This window comes from Plectrocnemia conspersa, unplaced genomic scaffold, assembly GCF_051122295.1.
Source record: "Plectrocnemia conspersa isolate PC_06_02 unplaced genomic scaffold, ASM5112229v1 ptg000008l, whole genome shotgun sequence".
NCBI lineage: Eukaryota > Metazoa > Arthropoda > Insecta > Trichoptera > Polycentropodidae > Plectrocnemia > Plectrocnemia conspersa.
In genome coordinates, this window is record NW_028277172.1 from 7,670,530 (window position 1) to 7,687,223 (window position 16,694).

The following is a 16,694-nucleotide window of genomic DNA, read 5'->3' on the forward strand; positions in this document are numbered from 1 at the left end:
GACACACATTCATATTTTTTTCGTTATTTCTTTCAGATGCCTGCCTACGCTGTCAGGGCGAAACGAAGAAAGACTCCACAAAGCAAGACTGCGTAGTCGTATGGGGCGAATGCAACCACAGCTTCCATAACTGTTGCATGTCACAATGGATCAAAAAGAACAAACGGTGCCCTCTGTGTCAGCAAGATTGGTTCATTCAGAGGACCGGGAAATAATTATAAATATCAAATGATCTGTATTTTTAATAATGAATAAAACATGGAATTATTATTAGCATTTATTATTTATCTCAACAATATGTAAGACATCAATAATATAATTATTACATTCTGCAGAGGAATCAAAGTATCGCTCGACGATCTTTCGCCGATGCATCTCAAACCGCTGTGTTTTATTGTGTACCTGATTTGATTGGGATATCTGCAATCTTTATCTAAAAAGAAGATAATATTGTTATTTTTTTTATCGTACCTTTGATACTCATATAGATATTTTTAGAAGCGCCGCACATCGGCGCCGTGGCTTAGTTGGTTAAAGCGCCTGTCTAGTAAACAGGAGATCGCGAGTTCGAATCTCGCCGGGGCCTTGGGTTATACATTTTTTTGATATTATTATTATACTACAAAATATTATAAAAAACTAATATATTAAATTAATTTTCGCCGTTTAAAAGTTTTGTAACGAATTCATATGAAGAATATTAATTTTCAGGAGATTAATAGTTCCACCACTGCATATAATCATGAAAACATCCAACACAAACAACTTCATAAACTATTCATTTAAAATTTGGTTCTACTAACAAATGCTAAGCAGGGACGACACTTTGGATTTTTATAGGGGAGGGGGGGCAAAAGTTGGCCAGTCAGTGGTTGTTTTTTTAGTATTTCATTAAGCTTAAGCATAATATTTTATTAAATGACATACATTTTTCTAGACAAATTATACCTGCCCCCCCAAATGATGTCCCTGCTCCATGTCAAAAGCAAAAAATTGTTCCATCGCAGCTTAAACGTTCGGTTATCAAGTGTTCATGTTAGGACTTTTTATAATCGAAATTTTGTTAGAGTAAGATAAAGCATTTCTAAACTAAATGTTGACCAATAGCAAAGCGCAAATAAAAATTATCCCTTCTCAGAAGTCAAAAACTCACGTCAAAAGCATTAAAATTGTGTCGGCGCCGTTGCAGTGTTAACACTCGGTAACGAGTAAAATAAATCAAAACATTGAGAATCAATGATTATTTCTATTTTTACTATAGCTGCGATATAAAATAATAGCTTCCACCATAAATAACCATGGAAAAGTACGTTAATTTAAGCAAATGCGCTTAAATTAACTCACTAATCAAAGGGCTACGACTTTTTGTAACAATATTATGAGTTACAATGAGTGAAAATCGAATAAAGTACATCTAAACCGAATTTCGGTTTAGATGTACTTTAATTTAATGATGAAAAAAGAAGTATCCATTTTCAGAAGTCAAAAATTCACGTCAAAAGCAAAAAAATCGTGGCGGCGCCGACATATTTTGCGCTCTCCTATTGGGCAAAATTTGGTTTGGATATACTTTAATCAATACTCTTATATCAGAAGTCTTATAAGATAATATATTTAAAACATAGTGTAATATCAAAGTGCAAACACTAACTATAGAACAACATAAGAGACGCGACATCTATCTGTACTCTTTCTGCACTCGTGAGAGATGAGATGTCTTAGTATAAATTTTGGCTTTGACATAATGAAAATTCTGTTTTAGAACTTTCATTAGGTTTGGATTAGAACAGAAAATGAACACATTTGCCAACTGTTAAATTGAGTTTTATTAACATTTTCAAGCAGCATATAATTTCACTAGCGCCTATCAGTTAAATGATATTTTCGCTAGTAGAAATATATATCTAAATGTATTTGAACTTCACTAGTGAAAATATAACTTGTAATAATAGCCATTCACTTTAACATTTATACATCGCATGTGAATAAATAATGGTACTTATCTATATGTAAGCACCTGCCGGATAAATTATATTTTCACTGGTAAAAATATATATCTACCAATGAAAATGTATTCTAATATAATTTTACTGTAATGACATATTTAAAAAAAATCGGGATAGATTCGAGACTGTTTTTCATTAGATTTTTTTCAGGGATAACCCAAGAATTTCTGGTTTAGAATCAGGGATGTCAGTTCAGCTTTTTCCAAAGAGGGGGGGGGGAGGAGTTTGCTAGTCAGTGGTCGTTTCTTTTAATATTTTGATTTAATTAAAATTAATAGTATTTCAATAAATGCCATTAATTTTTCTAGCCAATTTCAAGGGGGGCAAATTGCCTTACCTGCCCCCTTTTCTAAATTACGTCCCTGATGTTTTAAGAAAGGGGGGCTTCAAAAACACAAAAAAAAATATTAAGAGTATAATGATGCAGATATTTTACCTCCACAATTTATATATGAGCTTCTAGCTCTCACTATGAAATATATAGGTCTGCAAAATTCTTTGTCGTTGCAAGGAGACACCACTTGAAATTTGGATTCTGTATCTCCGTTTATAATTCGGCACGATTCAGCTGCATCTTCTGAATACTGTCTGGAAATACAGACAGAAATTTCCCCTTGACCTGTTCCCATAAACTGAAAAATAATATAAAAAAAAACGTTCTCAACGCCAGAGCTTGAAATACTATGCCAACACTCCGTTCCCGTTCGTGCGCAAATAATAACGCTACACAAATATACTAACATAGCAATTATCATCTATAACATACCTCAACTTTTACCATATCAGAGTCAATCAAATACGTAGGATGAATCCTATAAATTATCTTCTGTCCGACGCTTATGTAATCTTCGTAAAAACTCTTAGTACTCATATTTGCACAGGGCTTGGGTAGTAATCTCTTCGGCATAGCTTTTTCAATAAAGTTCATCCTGATCTTCTCGGCTACTTCTAAAACGCCTAAATCTGAACCCTGGATGTGTACGTTAGAGAATTGATAAGGATCATTGGATAATATTTCGAATCCTTGAACGTCCGGTATATAATAAACGAAGTAAACATCAACATAATTCTTTCTCAAAGTCTGCATTATGGTATTCGATCTGGACAGCTCAGATTGAGTCAATTTGGAGCTGGGTGCTGCGATAATCACGACCCTCGGAAGATCGGCAGTTTTAATAGTCGTGTTCTCTAATTGGTTTTCAGATTCCAGGTATTGAACGACCGTTGTTAAGACGTTCTCTAAATCCAATCGATCTACCCCTAAATCGACGAAGATTAATTATTGAATATCATATGATAAATTATTAAAATATTTACATATGTCAGTAGAATTGGTCATATTGGAGAAGACTTCGAAAATACTATTGGTTGGATGAAATATCCATTCTCCTGTATTTCCATGGATGAGACTCAAAGAGCTGCCCTGATTCGATACGTCTAAAGTTTCCGATAGAATTCTGTAATCATTTATGATCGGTTTGTTATGCATGTCCGCACGAGATCAACAGTGAACGAAAGAATGTGCATCAAACAACACAAAAATGAATACGCACGATACTAATTGCTGAGTTTTATACTTGTCCCAGGTTTGATCAGTAACTAAAATAGTATTCATGGGACTTGTATCGCTTCCGACGTCACATCCAGGCAAACTCTCGACCAATTTCGCTGAAAATGGTGTGTAATATAATTTCATATAATTCAATATAATTAACATGAAAATAAAAATCATACGCCAGTATTCTGAAAAAGCTTTGACGGCATCTTTCGTTATGTACTCGATTTCTTTCGGGTCCATGTAAAGGTTCGAAAGGCTCAACCAAAGCAGATTGACTAAGCTTAGCGTTTGTTCGTTTATCTCGTCGATTTTTAGGATTTTCACAATGTTCCTCTTCCGGTGGCAGGCTCTGATGTTATCGTCGAAAGCTATTCCGTAACTCGAATAATACATCTCGATTATCTGAGAAAGTCGGATTTCAGATCGAAATTCGGTCCAATTTCTAATGTAATTAGCAATTATATAACCTGTAAATATATATTTGATTTGTACTTTCAGAGTTATAATATTTTGTATGTGATGGACAAACAGATTCAAAGTTATTAAATTAATAATAAAATTATTAATTAATTAGCATAATTAACAATTTATTTTATACCGTCCATTCCCCCTAGGATCTCAGCATTAGTCATCTCCCATCGCAGAGGAGGCTTTTGTAACAAATAGTAATCTCTGGGTATAATTGAATCGTTCCATTTTCCGGGGGGTCCAAAAGTATAATTTTGTTGGTCAGATTTTACCAACGGACCTTGTCTTATGGTCAATTCAGCTAAATCACCTGAAAATAAATAAAGTATAAAATTTGCGCTTAAAGCTCATTTTGCGACTTCAATCATAGCGTTTCCGTAGTGTAGTGGTTATCACGTGTGCTTCACACGCACAAGGTCCCCGGTTCGATCCCGGGCGGAAACAGTTTTTGCATTTTTAAACAAATTTTTGTTATGTATGTAATTGTTCTATTATCTAATTTATTATTATACAAATGTACATAAAATAATCAGAGATACATTAAATTACACCATCCCCACAAATAAAAGTTCTATGTATTGTTTACATATGATTAAAATAGTTTTAATTCTTATCAATGACTATTATTTTAGATTTTTTAGAAAGACAATCTATTTTTTTATATCTCTGTGAAATTAAATGGAAGACAATAAATAGCAATGATAAAATTAAAAAAGTAGGTTTTAAACTTAGCTAAAATTTCAAAAATCTTAAAAAAAGTACGAGTATCACTGCTTGAATTTTGAAGGATAAATATATTTTATCATATCGCTAACTGCTAACTCCATATTTGACTTAACAGGAGAAATAAAAAACTAAATAGACAGCTTCAAAATAAAATATTATTTAAATACCTTCTAAGAACTTTCCGAGATGAGTGTGATAATTGCATAAGTAAATACCCTTTTTTTATACGATGTTTGCAGTGCTCGAGATAAATACTAACCTGTCAACGTAGCCGCCAGCACGTTCGACACAAACTTTTCAGACGAAGCTTTCTTCATAATTTCATTCGTGAACTTGATAACTTTTGAATCTTCATTGAACTCGTTGAACTCATTGAACTCATTGTCAAAATTGCTTCTATCTAATTTTTTAGATAAAAGAGCATCGTGCAGCAAATCATTATATTTAACTTTCTGAGGCTCCAATCCTGCTGCTATTCCGGCAATCAAAACACCAGGAGAAACGTCTCCCCAGTGGGTTTGAATAACGCCTTTTTCAATCGGACAACTATTCACTCCCGTAGTTTTACTTCCCCTCGTAGAATTTGTTTGATCGGAACTACAAAAAAAAATTAATTTTAAGTTATAATAAAACAGATATACATAAATACTACCTACAAGCCATTTCCTCCTTTCTCCATATTCATCGGACAAATATTATGCTCGTCTCCCCTCTGCCTATGATCGACGGTAGACGAAATTAGGAAATGTAGAGTGCATATTTCGTTAGGCGTTAGAGAGTCGTAAATCTTCATTACGTCTTTGGAAGGTATCAAATGCTTGAATACAAAATCAAATTTGTAATATTGATAGGCCGAGGCTCTATATGGAATAACGTTATCTGATTCGACAATTTTTGGCGCTCTTTCAATGCCATCTTGCCTTAAACTGTACATAAATCATTAGTAGTCGTAACTCGCAAATAAATTTAATAAAATAATGATGAGGTATGAATATTGTTACAAAAATAAATAGTACATATAAGTAATTCCTCGTACATAATTAAATTAAAAATTGTTCTTTATGAATATATAAAAGATTTCTTGCATAAAAAAATGTGTATGCATAATGCATGCCATCTAAACCAGATTTATTGCTAAAATATGTAAAGATGAAAGTTTTTAAATTAGAGACATCTCTTGTACACAATTGCAGTTATTTTATCTATTTTAATACATTTCTATATAATTACATTCAGCAATCAATTGTGGCAATTTGAGTATGTTTTTTAATAGCAATTGTATTTTTTAGTTACACAAATTAAAATATAACTTATCCATTGTGCTTTAAAAAATATTGTATTGAAATCAAGAGTTATTTTGATATTTTGATTAGGTTTGGTTTGGGTTTTGAATAGCAAACGGACATTTTGTAACTGAAATTTTTTTTTTTATTGACATTTTAGAGCAGCATATAATTTCACTAGCGCCTATCAGTTATATTTATATTTTTGCTAGTAGAAATATATATCTACCGATGAAAATGTATTCGATTATAATTTGAGGACAATTTAAATGAGAAATATATAAAATAATTGTTCCATAAAACGAATTGTTTGTGCATTACTGTTAGATAGATTACTCATACCGGTGAACATCTTATGAATAACTCTCTGCAATGAATCCCTTTCCGAATATTTACCTTGCATTAATGCACAAACAATTCGTTTTGTGGATCAAAGTATTTATTTTAATGCACATACTGTTAATTCGCACTCTAATTTTTTTGTCAGAAATTTTACTATTTTTACATATAGGAAAAACAGCAAAAACTATTAAAAATTTGTAATTGTTGCAACAAAATTAGTCACAAAGATTTGTTAAATAAAAGCTTATAAAATTTAATTATTTGCTATTTATTAGTATTAAAAATTTTTGTGGCCGTAAAACAAATCATTGCGTATCTGAGAGACAAATAAAAAGGTAGGGCCAAAGCATATCTCGAAAAAGCGTCCACCGGTTTCGTATTTCTGCTGATTTTATCAAATTTCGAATCAATATTCATAAAAGAATCTAGTTCTTTCCCTGAATATGGCATAACTGAAAAGGGAAGCTGGACTTTTTATAACAATAATACGATTTATACTAATCGAGAATCGAATGAAGCAGATCTAAACCGAATTTTGACCAATATGAGAGCGCTAAAAACAATTATCTCCTCTCAGAAGTCAAAAATTCACATCAAAAGCAATGAAAACTTGCTGTTATCATTTTATAACAATATTACGACTGTCGTAGTGGGAACGCTAGTAACCGCTTCCCCCCCCCTCCCCTAATAACGTCTCTACTAATCAGATCCAGCTAAACAGTCACTTATATCTGAAGGTTTAACTCAATCTTCGAGACGACTTAAATACTACATAATGCACTACCACGGAAGATATTGTTGTGATTTTGAAATATTATATAATTATAGACTGTACTTTAAAAAATAAAATACATGCATTATATAAGACAGGAACCAATAAAAATAAGGGTTTTATCTCATACCTTGTCCCTATCTAGTAACTAGGTATTGGCAAATAGGACAGTTTGATTCTAAATTATGTGATTTTTGTTCTAATATTAAAAAAAACAGCTCCATATACAAAAATATATTTAACACTATGCTAATTTCAATAGCCATGGTTAGATGTAAACTAAAATAATTTCAAAAGTAGTAAATCCTAACATTGCAATACAAAAAAAAAATCGTCCTCGTCTCCCACTTTTAGTCGTGCTAACAACAGCACTAAATTAATTCAAAATATTAATTTATTTCTTTACAGCAATGATCTTGCGACTTATCAATCAAAAATATTCAGCATTTTGTGTTTGATTTCTGCTGAAAGTTTGTTCAAATATGTTTTTATTATAAAAAAACGCCACCGTAAAACACATACACTGCAAGATTCAATTGCTCCTGATTTTTATATAATGGGAAATTGTAAGCAAGATGTCTATAAATATTGATATAGAAGAAAAGCTATAATAAGAGATATTTACATTTATTTTTGTAGCGATATTCAAGCCTCACCCTTTTATATTAATCATACTTATGCAAAAGTGATTTGCTTATGCTTCGTATGTTATAATTTGTGTTGTTTTTCTCGATTTTCGTTAGCAATTCCACCAACAATTGGACGTTATTTGGAGCGGTAATAGTCACTCCTCCATTTTTATAGCAATGTAACAAATAATCTGGAATTTGTCTAGAACTAATGCAGCTGTTAACTGAAAAAACAAATATTATCTATGAATGATTCATATCTAATATTGATTAAAAGTAATCCACACAAATATATGTCACACTTACTATTAATGTAGATTGTCACAAGCAGAATCAATATTTTAAGTAAATTCATGTTTATCGATTATTTGTAGAAAACTGGGAGAGACATGCAAATGGCAGACGAGTAACCTATAATGAATAACATATTCAACTAAACTAATATAGATTGTGACATAGATTAGATAACAAACTCAACTTGAGCACATTGTGTCGTTATCTGTTTCCAATCTTGGGCCATTTATATCTTAATGAATGCATTATTATAGAACGTCAACATTTTTTGGCTACCGCTTTCAAGAAAAGCTGAGTAAAGTGGTATAACTTAAGATACAAATTGAATGTAATTTTATAAAAATAGAAAATTGTTTGTCTCTTTGATGCTCGATGAGTTTTGGTGTAGAAGTCTAATTGACCATTTAAAAAATATAGTAATACAATTTTGACTTTCTGAACTTCTTTTAGCTTTTTCCACATTATCATTTTTTTATATTATACTTTTATAAATTTTTGAGATTTTATCGATGGCAGAGATATATAACATAAATAGATTTCAACTATTACTTTGAGAGCTAAGATAATTTTAAACATAATTGCTGTTGATTCCACCGAAGAATGTTCAGTACAAAGATTATCATTTTTGATGTTACTCAAAATTCTATGCTTACAGAGAAAATATATTTGTTTGTCCCTATCCTGTATTTTTAATCTTGTTTTAGATATTATTTTATAAGTGTTTAAAATAAAAAGCCTACATTAAATCTCACAAAACCAAATTTAGAGTATGTTTAAGGTAATTAAGTAATTTTGGATTAAGGTACTTGTTTACATGAAAAATTTAAATACATATTTATAATAAGTATATTTTTAACATATCCATTTGTTTTTCTAACGTTCCAATTATTCTTTGCATTTTTGTAATAAATAACAAAAATACAGGCTAATTTGCATATTTCCTAAAATCTTTAAGCTACATATGTATATGTAAATGCAATAACATGCTCCTCCCTCTGGGTTTATAAATATGTAATAACTAGTGCATATTACCAGAACTCTATAACGGAGCACGGAGCAGTATTTTTCATAGATGTTTTACTCTTCTGCTGCATCAGAAACACTTTAAAATTATTTAAAAAAATATTTACAAAAGCAAATGAATGTTAATTCTTATGATAGTAATTTATGTACATATTTTTTTTAATACGTTCAACATTTGGCAATTAATTCATATTTTTGAGCATACAGTGTGTTTTTGCGATTACACTGAAAATCATCACTAAAAGTGAAACATAAAATTCTAATGGAACAGATATTGTAATGTTGAAGTAGATAAATTAATAAAATAATCTGTTCCAAATTATACCTGATTTTCTGCATAATATTCTCCCATCAAAAAGTAGTGTATTGAGATGTTTAACTGTGTTTGAGTTTGAAATTCGTAATGTGATATTTTATAATGCGTCTTCGAATAAGTAAATTAAAAAGCAATCGCGCTAGTGTTTAGCTCTATATCTAAATCCAACCCTCTGTAAAAGCTTTAGCTTTTAGGTATCATCTGCGTTGGGAAACAGTCAGATAATTAGAAAGGATAGTTCAAACCATATTTATTCAATACGAGGTCATTAATATTTTGTTCGCCGTTTCTCGAAACATTAAGAAAAGGGTTTGTAGTAATATATTTATTATGACCCTTCCATTTCAACATTACATGTGTTAGCCCAAATCGTTACAATGGGATATCAAGTGATACACTAGACCGAAATCAGTGTCAACTATTTTATTTATTTATAAGACGTCGCATCTCGCATATTGTTCCATAGTTAGTCTGCACTTCGATATTACACTATGTTTTAAAAATAAGATAGTTATTCTTACCGATATTACTATGGACTTCTGATATGAAAGTATTGGTCAAAGTAAATATATTTAAACCGAATTTTGGTCAATGGGAGGGTGCAAAAACAATTATCACTTCTCAGAAGGCAAAAGCAATAAAATCGTATCGGGGCCGTCGCAGTAGGAACGCTCAGTAACGAGTGTTCCTACTGTGACGGCGCTGACATATTATTTTTTCAACCTGAGATTAGGAAAATCTAGGAAAACCATATCTGTAATGATCGCTCGGAAGCATAATTATATTATACCACTAATTCTGTACTTAGGTCTTTCAGGTATTTTTCATCACCAACTTACATTATTAATTAATCGGCTGGCTATAGGCTGGGTCTCACACGTTTATCATTAGCTGAATGAAGTTGCCTTCAGAGCCATGATTGAACATATGGTGAGGGTTCCATGAAGACAGCGGCAAACCTATCAAATTAATAGTCATTAGGTCCGATACGTGTGTAATACTTAAAGTTGCCATATATTCTGAGCAAATAGTATTCATGAGCGAAAATTTTCGTTCCGCTCGTGACAAAGCTTACTGCAATTGTATTGAAAATGATTTTAGCTTTTCTGAACGTTTCAGGAAGATCTTTGTTATTATTTCTTATGATATTACCAATATTAATATTTCACTTTAAATTTTAATATTTTTTATGCTAGTTTTATATAATTCCCGGTAGTTGGTTAAAAAGTTGTATAGATCGTACATTTTCTTATTAGGAAACTTATAATTATTTCGATATTTTAAATTTACTTCTTGCATATTCATCAACCTCAATGTCATGTGTTTTATTACACCGTTTACCAGTTCGCCATCAGTCTATTCATACGATCTCGGTGGGAACATTTTGGCTAGAGAAACTTTCACTAAAGCTCTCGGAATCACTTTTGAGAGCAACTGGAGGTCTCTCTACACATACACGACATATGTGATAATTCTTCCAAGATGCTTGTCTTTATTATGAGGAACACCTTTCACTTTGACGATCCGTCAGTTATTCTCATCTTCTGACACTTTAGTTCGTAGCATTCTTGATTTGGGATCTATAATTTGGAATCCCTGAATAACCAAATATTTTCTAGAAGTCGAATTGATTGAAAAATGGTTTTTAAGATACCTTTATTAAAGGATATTTGGTTACTATTCGTTCTTAAATCTCAGCACCTTTCTTTTAACTGTTGGGATACGATTCGCCGAGTTCTCGCAGAAAGTTGTATATAGTTAAGCATTTCTTCAAACTACTAAAGGGTATTGTCGACAATCCAGCTATGCTCGAGGGGTTCCAGTTTTGGGTTCCAGAACATCTTCGTGAATCACAATCGCGTCCTCTTTTGATGGGATGTCCCCACGTGCCAACTCATCTATGGCTGTGGCTAATCGCGTTTTAATTTCAATTCAAGTAGGTGTAATTAATCAGATGTAATTGTGTGTTGTTATAAAAACCTATTAATAAATAAATGTTAATGCGATAGTATTGTGTATACAAACGATTTACCATCACAGACGTTTAAGTCGCTGATATTATATAGGCGATAAGAGTATTTCTTCATCCACTCCAAAGAGTGGATGAAAAGATACTCTCGAAACAAATCGTTATTTCATAATCATCTGACTGAAGGAAGATAAAAATGCCGAATCGGGAAAGTTCCATGAAAACTAGGCGATTATTTATAAATGTCTTTCTGAATAAAATTGAATCATAACTATTGACGAAAATAAACTGAGCCAAGAATCTCACGTACAAAATCACTAAGTCATAACGATATAATTTATTAAAATTGGGTGCAAAGAGGCACTTATTTTTGTTAAGATTTTCAGTGTGAACTTATTTTAACAAAACATGATTTATACAAGTATATAATAATATTTTAAAATAAAAATAGCACGAAATTCCATACAAAATTGTAATTATATACAAAAATACATCATGTCTTTTATTTAATATAGTTATAAAAAACGAAATTAAATAGTTTAATCTTTTTTTATTATTAAAAGTATACATTATAAATAGGTCTGTAGTATGAGATGTATCCAAATTTTTGATCGATAACTATTTCACATAAAAATATAGTACATGTAAATATTCTTTCGGAAAATCAAAAACGAATACAAAAAATATAGTTTACAAAACACGTGCGTAGGTAAACTTCGAAAGCCTGGAATGCGATACGAACTAGACTTTATTAAAGAATCTAGTCTTATAACAAAAATCATGGCGTACATAAACACTAAGTGACGGAGTTTCGTTTAAGTTTAAATTGTTCAACTACCGCAAGACTAGCTTTGCGGGCTTTCCGTCTATCTCTCTTCCCAACCCGTATTTCATGTCGTGCTCGCGCTTTATGTACGCGAACAGCAAGTCCGTAATTAAGAATATTTGCGCCGTGGCAAACGCTAACGTCACTCCGAAGAAGAAGTTGGCGTTGGCCGATCTGGAATAGATCCAAAGATGCCACACAGTCGGACCCAACGCCGAAGTCACCAGGATGAAACACCCGACGATGAACTTCTGCTGCATGTCTGAAAAAATATTTATTTTGCGAAGTAATAATAAAACAATATCTGTTATTATATAAATACATATAAATAAACCTAAAGAAAACAATTTAAATTTTTTTTATAAATACTATTTTTGAAATATATTTAGTTTTTTTGGGTATGAATTTACTTTATTTTAAATGAGACTAAAATTTGTCACAATTACTCGTTAAAAGGATAATTAATAGTAATTGCTATAAATATTTTGAACTTGCAGGACAAGTTTATTTGTCATGCAGTTGTTATACAAGCACACGTGACAATCGAAAACTCGGATGGATTAGGGACACTTGAATATACATATCTCGAATGAACCTAAACAAAGGATAGTCGGAATTTATACAAGTACAAATCGGTGGAAAGTGCCCAGTGACAGCATTGCCAAAACTCCAGCTGATTAAATTATGACCGTTACACAAAAGGCCATTCTTATAAGAAAAGTAACAGACAACAACGTAGTCTGTTTTCACCCCAAATTGTCGTATGTTTTGAAAACCAGTTTTCAATATTAGAATCAGTATTAAAAAAATCGGTTAATACTGTTTAAGTCAAATTTTGCCTTTTTTAATTAGAATATTGGTAAAAATTAATTTAAAAAAATTGTATCCAGTTACATATTCCATCGTTTATAGCAGGGCTCGGCAACCTATGACCCGCGGGTCACCAAGTGACCCGTTTGATGATTTGAAGTGACCCATTTCAGTTCTGCAAATATAATTTTTTTAACGTCTTACGATGTCACGACTAGACCACATATATGATTGTTAGGACCAAAAATATTCACTGACCCGAATAGTCTTTTTAATAGTCATATTTTAATTTTTTTGACCCGCAGCTAAAAAAGGTTGCCGAGGCCTGGTTTTAGCATTGAGAATAAAATATAAAAATATTAGAATGATTTTATTATTAAATTATATAAAAATATAGTTCTAGTATTATGATTATAGTCCAGAAAATATAGTAGCTTTCCATATTTTTAGACAAACTACCAATATTTATATTTTTTCATTTTTACCCCATTTAATTAATTTCAATGTAATTAAAGTTTGCTTTTTCTTTTAATAAAAAACTATGGGATATAAGTAATATTAAGATTGCTTAGTTGAAATAAAAAATTGTTTTATAGAAAATGTCAAAATTTGATGTGTTAAATTGTTTAATCATTTTAAGTGAAAAAACGCGCTTTCCAAAAATATTTTCAATAAACAGAATTTCACTAAGATGTCTAAAATAATTTTAATTATGTTTCATACCTATTCAAACGATGTACTCGACTAAAAGTTAAAATACAAATAATTTTACACTCAAATTATGTTAGAAGAACAAGCACAAAAATGATTATAATGTTACGAAATTGGAATATGTTTACATGGTGCAAAATTTCAGATATGGCGAGGTGCTTTACAATACAATAAAGATACTGACTAAAAAAATACCCACTCCTTTAGGAACTTAATTAGTCACCACTATAAAACTATAAATATTGCAAAATCAAGAGTGTTTTATCTACATTACAAATATTCAATAAAAAAAATATATAACTATAAATAAATAAAGCCTTAAATGCTTATTTTTTGTTATGTTAATTTATTTCGTACTTTTTAATTTATTGGCATTATTTTCTATGAAATCATCAAATTTCTTCAGTTATATATGAAAGAAAAAATTTGCGACCATACCCTCAACAGCAAATTTCCCAATAATCGAGATCACGAACTACGTCACACTCGCTCGCTAAGAATGATTTGGTACAGAATGGACGTCTGGTCACCCGTATAAGATCATGCACTTCTGTCTCACTCGCATCTGTTACTGTATGTGTGAGTGAGCCAAAGGGAAGAAATCTCACCACAAGCGTCTGATTCGTACGTACGTATTGAAGAAAAATGTATGAGTATTTTCTAGTCTTCCAACTACACACACCCAAATACCAATTTACTGTATATAACTATCTAGGGTACTTGAAAACAGTGAATGCTCGACCACCGTATATGTACGGCGATACTGCTGGAAGAATCGATTGATAATTAAGTCTTGTTTTATTATATTATTTGTAGTATAATTTTTATATTATATAAAGGAAATTACAAAAAACTTATTATTCTTGTGTTTTATGAAATATAAACCATATTACAGACTTCGGGTAATTTTTTCGATATTTGGGTGCATCAATTAAGCCAGAAAAATTAAGTGCTGTATTTTTGCTTAAAATTCATTATTAAAAACCTGATATAGTATATGTTTACAGTTTTGCAGAGCTCTTTTAATAGTGTAAATTTAGTAAGATGGATGAAAATGACACGATACTAACATGTGAATAGATGTCTCCACATAGGCAGCATCGCCAAATATAGCGCGACGTCTCCCAGACTCGGATATGACTTGAATATAGTCGTCAGAGTGATGAGCGTCGTCGCCAGGAGCAGAGGTTCGTTTCTGAACCGCAGCGTGAGCGGTATCACGTAAAGCAGAGTGGCGTTGATTTGAAAGGCGCATATGAACAGCAGCCGAAAGTGCTCGAACATCTCGGTGAAGAAGTACCAGAAGAGTCCGACGTTGGGCTTCAGATCCGGAACGTTCAATCTGTAAGATAGAAGTGAGTAAGTATAGAAAAAGGTAAGCTTTGGATATGAAACGTCACACATACATGAAGCCGTACGTGTTCTCCAAGAACTTGTACGATCCGTCCATCAGATAGGCCGAAAGGAATATCTCTCCGGCCCACGTAAAGACGAACACGGTGAGCGTTCTGAGGTAGGAGCATTTTGCGCAACCTTTGGAACTGTTTTCGATGAAGATGGCGGCGGGCACGATCAAAAGGCAGGGATACAAGGCTTGGTTGGCCGCCGTCGCTATGGCCACGCAACAAATTATCCGGTGTCCGTGGATCATGGAGACGAGAGCCAGAGACGTCCACATGTTGCTTATGACGGTGGTGGTCATGGCGGCGCAGTTCAACACCGAATACGGATTGAACAGGTAGAACGTGAGAACGTACATGGGAGCGACCGCGAAATCGTCTTTGCGCAACAGCAGCATAGTGTAGCCGTTCGCGTTTTGACTCTGCTCCGTCAGAGACATGAACTTCTTGGTGGTCAAGTACAGGCAGCACGCCACCGACAGATCGCACAGCGTGAATATCAACGGCAGCAGTTGCGGAATCGATTTCGTTATTCTATAGAAGGTTATCAACATGAGCGGCGTTTCGTGGAACATGTCTCCCTGGTAAGGGTCGATCCGCTCTTCGTACAGGTAAACGCCTTCCACAAGTCGCTTCCAGGAGTTGAGGGGTGTCGACAGCTCGACTCTGTTGGCGATTATTTGCTGATAGTCCGAAGTTATCAGCCAATATCGTATAACGCCGGCGACGAACAGTTCCGCGAGCGCCAACATTACAAAATGGCGAGGGTGCCCAGCCTAACCTAACCTATTTATTGACCGGGATGTATGCGGACATACGCTCGGGGGTACAACTGGGCGAGAAACACTCATGAATGCCAATCCATTTTAAATCTAAAAGTGACAGTAGGCGTTAACCTCTAACATTCGACCGTAACGCGGCGATTGACGGCCATCGTCTAAATTACAATTAATTACAAATATTAATTTATTTAAATTAAATTAAAACCATCGTAACTTACTAGGTTACTCCAATGCGTCACGATGGTGAAAAGCAATAATTGTATTATTTAAATACACAAAAATATATATATTTAAAATAATACACAAAAAATAATTATATTATTATATTTCTTATCGATACATTGAAAGCCAACAAGCTCGAAGTTTAAAGAACTGTATAGTATTTAGTATGTTTGGTTTTGCTGATAACATGTGCTTGGCGTCTTGTTTTAAAAAAAATCACAAGGTTTTGTCGCTCAGTACAAAAAATTTTAGCACCAATAATGAAGGCAGCAAAAAATTCGTAATTTATTTTTATAATAGAACAGACGGCAGACAAAATGACAGAATCGGTAGATTTAGTATAAAAAACACAGGAAAACGTTTTTTAGGCGTCGAGGATGGTGACGGGTGACATTTATACACAGATTGAGCCGCTGCAGTAGGATTTTATTGAAAGTATATAGTTACGTTTTTTGATATTAAAATATATGTGAGTGAACGGTGGACGAGGCTCCACCAGCCGTTGTTTTCCCGCCGAGGTCCACAAAAAGAATGTACTGCCCTCCGCCGCCATCGTG

At 32.7% G+C, this 16,694-nt stretch overlaps 3 protein-coding genes and 2 non-coding genes across 5 annotated transcripts in view; 3 read left to right on the forward strand and 2 right to left on the reverse strand.

Annotated features, from left to right (window-relative positions):
• The window catches only part of Roc2 (Regulator of cullins 2), a 35,052-nt gene extending 34,784 nt beyond the window's left edge, over positions 1-268 (forward strand). The window contains exon 2 of the mRNA XM_088190006.1: positions 37-268. Within this exon, the coding sequence (XP_088046132.1) occupies positions 37-215 (179 nt within the window). The 3' untranslated portion in view covers positions 216-268. The remainder of the gene's footprint in view (positions 1-36) is intronic.
• On the reverse strand, positions 260-9,139 carry LOC148232872 (uncharacterized). Its single transcript, XM_088190002.1, has 12 exons — positions 9,111-9,139; positions 8,091-8,195; positions 7,831-8,008; positions 5,415-5,684; positions 5,018-5,355; positions 4,163-4,342; positions 3,741-4,031; positions 3,560-3,674; positions 3,324-3,463; positions 2,773-3,266; positions 2,443-2,638; positions 260-433 (listed from the first exon to the last, which is right to left on the reverse strand). Exons 2-12 carry the CDS (start codon positions 8,137-8,139, stop codon positions 285-287), a joined length of 2,400 nt encoding a protein of 799 aa, XP_088046128.1. The 5' UTR covers positions 8,140-8,195; positions 9,111-9,139; the 3' UTR covers positions 260-284.
• Positions 513-586, forward strand: TRNAT-AGU (transfer RNA threonine (anticodon AGU)). Its single transcript has one exon. It is a non-coding gene; the product is annotated as a tRNA-Thr (tRNA).
• Positions 4,404-4,476, forward strand: TRNAV-CAC (transfer RNA valine (anticodon CAC)). The gene has a single exon. It is a non-coding gene; the product is annotated as a tRNA-Val (tRNA).
• A 2,780-nt stretch (positions 9,140-11,919) lies between the features above and the next one.
• Positions 11,920-16,077, reverse strand: PIG-U (phosphatidylinositol glycan anchor biosynthesis class U). Its single transcript, XM_088190023.1, has 3 exons — positions 15,140-16,077; positions 14,804-15,075; positions 11,920-12,474 (listed from the first exon to the last, which is right to left on the reverse strand). Exons 1-3 carry the CDS (start codon positions 15,883-15,885, stop codon positions 12,221-12,223), a joined length of 1,272 nt encoding a protein of 423 aa, XP_088046149.1. The 5' UTR covers positions 15,886-16,077; the 3' UTR covers positions 11,920-12,220.
• Between the last annotated feature and the right edge of the window lie 617 nt (positions 16,078-16,694).

What these genes read in the sequence shown, in the direction of transcription:
- LOC148232872 (XM_088190002.1), bottom strand. Translation starts at nt 8,139, where the DNA reads ATGAATTTACTTAAAATATTGATTCTGCTTGTGACAATCTACATTAAT. An exon ending in AGCAAATCACTTTTGCATAA is followed by an intron (nt 5,685 to 7,830) that starts GTATGATTAATA and finishes ATTTATGTACAG; the next exon opens with TTTAAGGCAAGATGGCATTG. An exon ending in GCTGGCGGCTACGTTGACAG is followed by an intron (nt 4,343 to 5,017) that starts GTTAGTATTTAT and finishes ATTTATTTTCAG; the next exon opens with GTGATTTAGCTGAATTGACC.
- PIG-U (XM_088190023.1), bottom strand. Translation starts at nt 15,885, where the DNA reads ATGTTGGCGCTCGCGGAACTGTTCGTCGCCGGCGTTATACGATATTGG. An exon ending in GAGAACACGTACGGCTTCAT is followed by an intron (nt 15,076 to 15,139) that starts GTATGTGTGACG and finishes TCTATCTTACAG; the next exon opens with ATTGAACGTTCCGGATCTGA. An exon ending in GTGGAGACATCTATTCACAT is followed by an intron (nt 12,475 to 14,803) that starts GTTAGTATCGTG and finishes ATATTTTTTCAG; the next exon opens with ACATGCAGCAGAAGTTCATC.